General features: G+C 33.7%; 1 protein-coding gene across 6 annotated transcripts; it reads left to right on the top strand.

Moving 5' to 3' along the window:
- Positions 1–390: 390 nt before the first annotated feature.
- Positions 391–9,985, top strand: LOC111309989 (putative ADP-ribosylation factor GTPase-activating protein AGD11). Of its 6 annotated transcripts, none has more exons than XM_089748884.1 (12): positions 391–651; positions 778–852; positions 931–1,050; positions 1,630–1,743; positions 2,707–2,791; positions 3,618–3,693; positions 4,336–4,499; positions 4,587–4,815; positions 5,794–5,910; positions 6,040–6,135; positions 6,718–7,016; positions 9,604–9,985. In XM_089748884.1, exons 3-11 carry the CDS (start codon positions 1,008–1,010, stop codon positions 6,997–6,999), a joined length of 1,206 nt encoding a protein of 401 aa, XP_089605010.1. In that variant the 5' UTR covers positions 391–651; positions 778–852; positions 931–1,007; the 3' UTR covers positions 7,000–7,016; positions 9,604–9,985. The 6 variants fall into 6 exon arrangements, with proteins under 6 accessions (XP_089605010.1, XP_022764782.2, XP_022764783.2 ...); XM_022909047.2 differs by lacking the exon at positions 9,604–9,985 and adding an exon at positions 7,421–7,629; XM_022909048.2 differs by lacking the exon at positions 9,604–9,985 and adding an exon at positions 7,400–7,629.
- The last annotated feature ends 233 nt before the right edge of the window (positions 9,986–10,218 follow it).

The following is a 10,218-nucleotide window of genomic DNA, read 5'->3' as shown; positions in this document are numbered from 1 at the left end:
TATCAAATCAATATAAGTAGAATCATATATATTTATATTTAATCTTTAATCTTTAAAATTATTGAAACTTGATCATTAAAATTAAATTTTTAATATTTTATTAATATATTACAAGAATATAAAGATGATTTTAAATAGAAACAGATTCATATATTTCTTTTACATTTTTTAAAACTTATTTAGTTTAAAAATTTTTTCTTTTATTTCCTAATTTTTTGGTAATATTTTCTTTTTTAGAATTAATAATAAAAAGAAAAAAGACAAATAAAAGTTGTTCACGCGCTTAAAACGCGCGTCCAACAATGAGTTCTCTAGCATTCGTGCGTTAGGTAAGAAACCAACGACCAAAAAGGCATTAACTCCCAGAATTCCAACTTTGATTTTTGTGGAGGGAATTATTCTTCACATTCTATTATTAAAAAATATTTTTTTTTTGTAAAATAATTGGAAAAAAAATCAAGGAAAAAGAAAACCAAGTTCAGACAACGTTTTCTTCTTTCCTTATCCAATACCTATGATTCGTTGATTTGTCTCTTACTTTAAGAAAACAATTAAAATATAAAAAATTATTAACTTTTTTCCATTTTGCCAAAGTTCTTGAATTCTTATGCAAACCTTTCTTTGACTTTATAATTTGATTTTTTCAACAATGTAAGAACAACCCTTTTCAATTCTTTTCTATAGCATTAGTTTTATATTTTTTTCTCAATTTTTAAATGTCAATTATTGACTGAATTTTTGGAATTTTTTTTATTGCCAACAATATATTTGATGCAGAGGAAAATTTGATCAAAGGGTTCATTCTTCATTGAGATGATCTAATTTTCGACCGAAAAGCCAAATATTTTCTATGTAAGAATTTTTTTTAAAATTCAAATTGTGTTGTTTTTTGTTTCTTGTTTGATGGATGTTTATGTTATTTTAATGCAGATTAAGAAACTGATAGATGGGAGTTTCCAGATAATATCAGTGATTAATGATTAGGGTCTTCAAGTTGAAGGCTGGAGATGTCTACCCAGCATGAAAATTCTGATCCCAATTCCTCTTCTGGTAATGATTTATGTATGAATGAAAATTCTGATAACCTTCCTTAATCTTCATTGTTGCCAAGAAAAAAAAAAAAACTTTTTCTTTTTTTTTTTTCTTGATGGAATGGCTGCTATTTTTGACAACGTTGTTATTGAAATGAAGAGTACATGATTCATTATGTCATCTCCCTATATTTTTATGGCTTAAAACAGACTGATTTGTGCTAAAAAAAACTATAATTAAAACAATTTTGGCTTATTTTTACCAGAGTTTGATATGAATAGCTTCATATGTTGAATAACATGGTAGATACTTTAACTTCTGTATTAATTAAATGGATCGATTTTGATGAGCAATGATCCTTTCGGTTGTACCTAAGCTAAGAGTCCTTTTATATAGTTTTATGTATTGTGAACTTGTCGGCTTCTGATTATTGTTTGCTTATCATGACATGTTGAACTTCCTATGGTATCCCCAAAGTTTGGTCCTAGAAGACAGTGTCAAGATTGTGGTTCCCCATTAGCATCTTGCCTTAAATGTTTCCAAAACTTTATATTTTCTAATAATTTGTTTGGTTTACTTGATATGTTGCATTTGTAGGATCAAGCTCCTGTTTATATGATCTCTTATGCTCAGAAACACCACGTTGGAATCGACCAAGTGACGCAGAGAGTATACCTTGGATTCCGAGAAAGGACACATGGAGATCTGCAGGTATTATGGCTTTAACTCAAATTTTTATATTTGAAGCATCATACCCCAAGTTATCAAATAGAAATTGCAACACAAAATGTGGTGATGCATAAAGGATATAGAACTAAATTCTAGCATGCTACACAGTGTGGTCCAAGCACAGATTATTTTATGGTGATTATATACTGAACCCTGTACTCACACCGTAAATTAAGAAGAAAAATAAAAGTCTTCAAAGATCAAAGTGCATTCAGTAAAGATCAAATGTGCAGCTCTAGTGTGCAAAATTTATCTGCTACGAAAAGTATGGTAATTAATGAAATTTTGGTTTGATTCGAACTGTGCTTGCAGAATTTGATGAATGTCAGTTCTGACAATGAATACCTTCATGTTTTGGTTTATTGTAATTTGTAACCAAAAATGCCTGACTGCCTGGCTAAATCATATTAATCCCCCCCCCCCCCCGACAATAACGAATGAAACCATTTCCAGATATTTGTTATTACTAAATTCCACATTTTCCCAATCCCAATTCCCAGTCAGCCTTTCATGTTCTTTAAGTCAGTTGGCATCAATGCAGTTAATCTTTTGTTTGATATTATCAAATTATATCACCAGATTAGTGGTTTTGTGCAATAAAAAACACACATGTATTTTCCTTTGTGCATTCAAATTACTTCTTCAGGTTTATCCCCTTGAGGTTCTTGACTAGTTTTCCTTCAGTCTAATAAATTACTTTTCTTGTGTTCAATAGTCAAAGACCAGTTTTACAATTCATAATTTTTTCTTTCACATTGATGCTTTGAGTTACAAGAGAACAAGAGAAATAAAGAACAGTCTAGATGGCTTTGTCCTTTCTATCTTCCAGGAATTTTATTTAGTAGCAGTAATATCTCATTTGTCTTCCTCTAAAGGGTATAACTAAAATGCAGATGAGTGTCCTGATTCACTTTTAAGTTTTAACTTCTTCTATCCATTAAACAGGTCCACAAGGAAGGCTGGAGAGATTGTTGAATGAGTCTGGAAATGGCTTTTGTGCAGATTGTGGATCCCCAGATCCGAAATGGGTGTAAGCATCATGCTTTAAAGTCTTCTCATCTCACTTTGTTCGTTTCTAGGAAATAAGATTTCTCTAGACTTAGGATTTGGTATCTCTCTTTATGGAACAGTATCTCAAGTTTAATACTCTTTTGCGTGACATGAATGTGTCTCGAGTTGATTTCTCATCCCAACTTTTGGTAGTTATGTTGCAAGGAAAGAAAAAAGTTGTAATGGTAACAGATGGCTTTGTCTGACCTGCTTTTGTTTAGCTCTACTAATAAATTTGACTTTCAATATAATTTTCTAATACCCTGATATTACTGTGTCATTGTTGGACTTTTCAACCCTGCTGGAAAATATATACTGCAGTCTACACCTCTAAGGCAAGTTACCAAAATCATGACAATGTACTTTGTCCATTTTTCTTAGGAATAAAAGATATACTCAAAGCAAAGAAAATGGTTTCTTTGTTGAGCTTCAGGAGTTTGAACATTGTAGCTTCTTTCCTCCTTGTTAAGGGAAAAAAGGAATATTGTTGAATATATAAGATCTTTTTATTTTATAATTACTTTTTAATCTCTGATGGTCGCAAATATTTGCCTTTTGTTTGTAGTTATGTTCTTTTATTAACTTCTGCATATCCATTACAATTTTCTTTCTTGGAGGCTCCCTCTTTCTATCTGTTTCCTTTGTTTATAATGCCTCGAATCTAAAGTATGACACGATATCTGTCTAAGAGACAATAATTCATTTTTTACCTCTTTTCCACAGTTGTTTCCATTTTATTTGTGCTTAAATTTGGTATATTAAATTCGCATTGCCTTTCTTTTTGACTATTTTTTTCTGTATATCAGATCTTTAAGTCTTGGAGTGTTTATTTGTATCAAATGCTCTGGTGTTCATAGAAGCCTTGGAGTGCATATATCTAAGGTATGGTTCCCTGATTATGCTCCTCTTTTACTTAAATGAAGTTTTAAATAGCTGATTATGTTACCTTTTGCGATCATTATCGGGTTTTGTGAGACATCTTAAAACTTATTGAAGTGGAAATTACTACTTTAAATATGGTAGGCAAGGATTCTGCTGGTATAGTCTTTTTGATAGTTGCACTAATGCATCTTGAATCTACCATTGCTATGCCTGCTACCTTCAGTCATCATCTTTAGGGAACGCTAAAGGTTGAGAATTGAGATTATTCCATAATGAGGACTCGGACTAATTAACCGTATTTACCAAAGCCACTAGATAGAACAACCAGCTATTAGGAGAAAGACATCTAGTAGCTAGCAGTACCCATGCAATAAAACAATATAGAGGAATAAGCAAATTACTGGCCTTGTGAAAATTCTTTTCATGTTTTAGTATGTGGGGTAAAGGATGTGATGATTGTTGATCACTGATAAAATTTTGCTTATAGATACTTTCTGTCGAAGTTTGCCATTGTGATTATAGTTTTTATAACAGTTGAGCATTCGGGATTGTTCTCTCTCTGTCTCTCTCTCTCATACACACGTGTTCACATAGATGCACACATCTGCACTTATCTTCTAATTTGATAAACAATTGTGCTAGGTTTTATCAGTGAAGCTAGATGAATGGACAGATGAACAAGTTGATATTCTGGTAAATTTGGGTGGCAATACTGTGGCAAACAGTAAGTATGAAGCTTTCCTTCCGGATAACCTTAAAAAGCCAAGACCAGATTCCTCCATCGAGGAGCGCTCTGATTTCATCAAGTAATGCCAAAATAAACTTGCCATACCCTTTTTTTGGTTGGAACACTTAATCCATTTTACTCAGTACTCTATTTCTTGAATACTTAGGAGAAAATATCAGATGCTGCAATTTTTGGATGGCAATGAACAAAAGGTCTGCCCCTATCCCCCTCATCATAGGATTTCATCTTCTGCGTCTTCAGCCCTCCAGTTTACCCAAGATAAAAAACAGTATGAGAAACAACCAACTAGACATCGTATCGGACACAAATTTAGAAACAGCTGGGGAAGAAAAGATAATGATCATCGCAAGTCTGCCAAGAAGAACAACTCATTGGTATTTTTTTTTTTTGGTTTGATCAGTGCTTATTCTCACTTTCTGATTTCAGAAACACTTCTTCCCATAGAGCAAACTATTTGAAGCACACCTGCTATACTAGTTAGATACATTTTGTTTCCGATGCTGCTTTACTGAAGAAAGACAAATAGATATCTCAAACTTGTTTTTAACAACACTAGCAGCAACTAAACATTCCTTTCACTTCTAAGTTTGTGACCAAAATAAGGCTTATATGAGGTGCTTGCTGGAGAATGTCGGTTAAGTACACAAATCCAGGATGACCATCGACCAAATGATTACATATCATTACCTTTCATATGCATGAGATCCACAATTCATGGTGATGATAGGTGTATCGGCCACTCTTGGTTAAATAGCTAACAAAGGGAATCACAATCCCATTGATACCTGACTATGTCTCATCAACTTATAGGAAGTAAAATGAAGATCTCTAAAATTGATTCAATCTTCTATACTTCTCGTCCCTGCAAAGTAGCTGGTAGTGAAGCACAGTTATTTCATGTGAGGTTTTTGGAAATATCAATGTGATCTTAGAAAATGCTTCGAGGAATTTATTTGTCAGTGGTTATGAAGGTGTCAAAAAGGTGTGCACAAATGTGCTTAGAACCGATAATCTCTAGAAATTAAGATGGATTTTGAAGTAGTTAAAATCCTTGTTGAAGGTAAACAAAGGGAAATGCATAGAAATTTTAAATATTTACTAGTAATTTTTAGCTAAGAGATGTTATATATGCAGTCCAGCAAGTAAGTGCTACCTTTTCAATGATGGTGTATACGTACTGCATCAACGATACTTAGTTTTTAGAATGTGCCATTCTAGTTAAAATTTGAAGGTTATTGATTATAATTTATCTGAATAAGTGAACCAGCAAATACTATCACATCTTAGTTTTTAAATGGAAGTTGTATCGTGTTACTGAATGTTATTTTTTTCTTTAACTGTACTGTTTATAGGCAGGTATGGTTGAATTTATTGGGCTGGTTAAGGTGAATGTGGTTAAAGGCACCAACCTAGCTGTCCGGGACATGGTGACTAGCGACCCCTATGTCATTCTTGCATTGGGTCAACAAGTATGCTTCTGTTTTCTCAAATCTGCTGACATTATTATTATTATTTTTATTATGTTGAACTGAGATGGACAAATCTAGTGAAGCAAGTTATGGTAGTAATCTAAATTCTGAATAATTTTCTTTTTGCAGTCAGTCAAGACCCGTGTCATAAAGAACAACCTAAATCCAGTGTGGAATGAAAGCCTAATGTTGTCAATTCCAGAAAACATTCCTCCTCTCAAAGTGGTGAGTTGATTCTTTTTTACACCAAAAGGAAAATGTAAAATTTGTTGTGTAGAATTACATATAGAAACATGAAAGCACAAACTGACATACTTTGTTTGATACTTTGCAACATAAGTTTCATTACACTGATAGTACTATGTTTGCATGTAATAAAGAACACTTTGATTGCATGAACATCTAGGGAAAATGATTCATCTCTAGAAAACCAAGTTATTATAAGCTCTGATTGATGTTTGAGAATGAAAGATAGGAAATGTGCAAATCTTAAAACTGTTTGAGGTAAGATAGTGGTAGTAAGCATTTATTTCCGTTTGTCTTTTTTTTTTTTTTTGGGTATTTGAGGATGCCAAGGATCAAACCCTGGCCATTAGAACTAAGAGTCCAGCACTCTACGTCACTCGTCCTTTTACTTGTCAAATAGGTAAGTCCGATGTTTCATTGAATATGATCATCAGTCTTCTTTTGGTTCATTTATATCTGACTATACATATAATTTAAAGGTGTCAACAGCATTCTTGCCGATTATGGCTTGTTTTAATCTTAGAAAATTAAAATAAACAATATCTGGGCCTTTATATGCAGCTTGTGTATGATAAAGATACTTTCTCAAGTGATGATTTTATGGGGGATGCGGAGATCGACATTCAACCACTGGTTGCTGCGGCGAAAGCCTATGAGAATTCTGAGCTTCAGGAATCAACGCAGCTTGGTAAATGGGTAGCAAGCAGAGACAACACCCTAGTAAAAGATGGTATCATCACCTTAATCGATGGAAAAGTAAAACAGGAGATCTCTCTTAGGCTACAAAATGTTGAGAGAGGGGTCCTAGAGATCGAGCTTGAATGTGTTCCTCTTACTCAATAGATGTCAGAAAGACTCAGGTACATATTGAGATGTCAAAACTTGCTTTTAAACACTTTGAATGGATAATGTAAATTAGGAAACATCATCTTGGCTGGTTAACTATGCCTTATCTGAGGTTTTTGTCCCACTTTGTATGTTCAAGATGATACATGCATATGCATTTTGAATTTTACTGCTCTGACCTTGCGAGTAAGATACAACTGTGCTTGCATTTAGACATTGCAATTCATTTATCTGTATCATGTTCTCGTCGTGTCAAATACATATAAAACACAAAATTATCTTGTCAAATTTGTGTCCACACACCAAACACAAAGCACAGTTTTTGGTTTTTGCTAAACTCATTTTTACTAAAATTTAAGCAGTGTTTTTTGTGTCTTTTCTTTGTGTTGTATCACAGTGTCGTGTTTAAAATTGTTAGGCCTACTTGCATTGAGAGGGAACCTTATGGAAGGATCGTGAAGTGTTTGAGAGATTAAGTTCAAGTGAGCTTGTGTGTCCTCAGCGATCAGCTGGGAACCCCCATTTATAGAGTGAGGCAATGGTATGCGGATGCTGGTAGAATTTGTAGCACCCCACTTGCACTCTCGGCTTTGCTCCTTATAATAGCTTTTTCTCTTCTTTCTTTCATCTTTCCCCATTTTTGCCAATGTAGGGCCCCAATTGAGCCAACCCCATTGTTTGGGAGAGTGGTCTGACACTAGGGTCCCTCTCCAACTCCCTAATGAGAAATGAGCTAATACATGGTTTTAATCAAAATTTTGAACTGAACTATCTTTATATTCCATAAATCCAGCAAGTAAAAGCACTCTTCAGAAAATCTCTAATGCTACATTTGAAAGGGTTGAAATATGGGTGAAATCAAACAGATACATATCTTTTGAAGAAACCAAAACATTATCTTAATGAAATAAATTTGGTTATCAATACGAGTATTGAGTTGAGCTAATAATGTGACTCCTAACGTTAATTGAGTTTTAAAAAAAATAATTATGCTAATTGGAGTTAATTTAGTAAATATCAAATATTTTATTTATAAGGTTTAGGTTTGATTATCATTATCAATAATTCTTTTTGGTGGGTAATTTGTAAATCTAATGTAAACTTAAATGATTTGTAAATCCAATGTAAACTTAAATTTACGGTTCTTGAAATGAGAAAATCTCTCCTCACTTTGAATTTTTTTGTAAAAAAAAAAGAAGTCAAATATATATATATATAGATATGTATAAGTTGGTATTTCAACTACAGTATAATGTTGGATGTCGAATCTTGATTTCCAATTCTAAACACATTGGATTTGAAGCTGTCATTTTGGACTTGAACATTCACATCATCAATAAAAACACAATATGTCTGCAGGAAGTAAGGATTTGATGGAGTGAAATTGGATGCAATTTCTTGTAAAAGTTGTTAGAATGAAGGTGGAAAATAGATCAGAACCAATAAAAATCATATTTATAAAGAGGTGTCCATGGCAATGTTCCTACTTGATGTATCAGACTCCCAATGTTTGAAAGCATGAAAATGGTGGTTGAGTAATCCTTCTATGGTCGTACAAGGCATGTTTCAACAGTACTCAAATTCTAGCAAGGCAAATTAGTGCAATTCTGAATAGCAAACTCAGTTTTCGGGTTCGGATCAACCTTCTCTTGAACAATGAGAATGTTCTGTTGCTTTGGTATAGGTTGCATGTTACAATTTTGTAAGACAACAGCTGAGTTTCCAAATATGAAATCACCTGTTCCAATAATGTCGCATTCACAGTAGGCCACTGCCTGATGCTTTTGCGGTCCAGCAGTGCTGACAAATCGCATATCTCAAGCAACAATGCCTTTTCCAAACACAATTGCAAAGAAGGCAAGTTAACACTGTCAAACAACCATAAATCACACTATAAAGTTTATAGAACTATTAGTAAATCACAATGTTATCTCATCAAACTTTTTTTATAGTTGTTAATTTTAATGAGATTGCTAGCTATGATGTATTAAAAATATATCAAGAACCCGAAACTTAGCTCAATAATCATTCTTAAAAGATGACATCTTCAAATCTCAACACTTGTAACTTTTTTCCTTATCCCACGGCTCATTGTATAAAAAAACAATGATCCAAGCTTTGAAGTAATATCCTGTCCTTTAGATGGAACCACTCTGGCTTTTCATGTTTTGGAGGAAAATTCATTAATCGCCTTAGATTAAATGCGCTAGCAACCTTTGAAAGCCATGTTATAATGGCGAGGCTGTTGGTAGTTAGTTTGGAAGAATACTTCAGATGGTCATGAACATTAGGCTTGATGTCTCCTTTGAGATCCTCAAGCCCATCAATGCAGGTCTGCTGGTAAGTACCAGCTGCACTTAGCCATGTCCTGAGGTCATCAACAGCTTGAATAACCGAAACTTCTGATGACAATTAGGAGCTATTAAGATTATCAATTTATAGACTCAAAAGTTCACGACAATTCTCCAAGGCTGCAATTTACATTTTATCAATGTCACCTTTAAAATTTCCATTCTTGGAGAAATACTGGGATGCTTTCGATAGCTCTGTAATTACTACTTTCATCGACAATTGAAGATGCCTTCCAGTTTGAACTGGCAGGAGTCAGCCAAGGGAGCAAGACTATTGTAACATGCATCTTTACACAAGGTCACATCACGTACAGCTTTGATAGAAGTGGAGATGGGTTCAAACTTGACCATTACCACCATTTTTGGAATCTCCTTCGGACCTTCGACTTCCCAACACAGCAGCAAGAACTATCAAAGACGAGCAAATGATGGTCATTCTCCTCCTGATTTTTCAACGAGCCTGGAGCCTTGCTTGATCAGCCTAATTGACTTTGCCATAAGCTCTATCTAAGAATAACATGTTCGAAATCATTTTTCTATTGGATTGTGGTCTAGAACTTGGAAGAATAGCTTTATATATTAGTCCTATTTTATGGAATAGCAAGCTATAAGTTTGGTCTTTTCAATTGGCATTTTGTTTGTCAAAGCAATGCTGTACTTTTTAGTTCTTTGTGCTGCTCATGTTGGTGAACCTTTACACCAAAAACTCCAGTAGCCTTCTGAGTTTCAAGCCACATCACAAAGTTTCCTGACCAGAAAAGAAAAACCCAGCCCACAAAATTTGGTACCTTTTTGACTTTTAGGGCTGTGTAAAACAATTTTCAAGAAATGATTTTTAAAAAATATTTACAATTGTTGATTTAAA

This window comes from Durio zibethinus, chromosome 19 (genome assembly GCF_047325235.1).
Source record: "Durio zibethinus cultivar Kanyao isolate XHJ-2024 chromosome 19, ASM4732523v1, whole genome shotgun sequence".
NCBI lineage: Eukaryota > Viridiplantae > Streptophyta > Magnoliopsida > Malvales > Malvaceae > Durio > Durio zibethinus.
This window is presented reverse-complemented; position numbering and strand designations above follow the sequence as displayed.

Coding starts and splice junctions, on each gene's coding strand:
- LOC111309989 (XM_089748884.1), top strand. CDS start 1,008: ATGTCTACCCAGCATGAAAATTCTGATCCCAATTCCTCTTCTG. Junction 1,051..1,629: donor TGATCCCAATTCCTCTTCTG/GTAATGATTTAT, acceptor TTGCATTTGTAG/GATCAAGCTCCTGTTTATAT. Junction 2,792..3,617: donor TCCCCAGATCCGAAATGGGT/GTAAGCATCATG, acceptor TCTGTATATCAG/ATCTTTAAGTCTTGGAGTGT.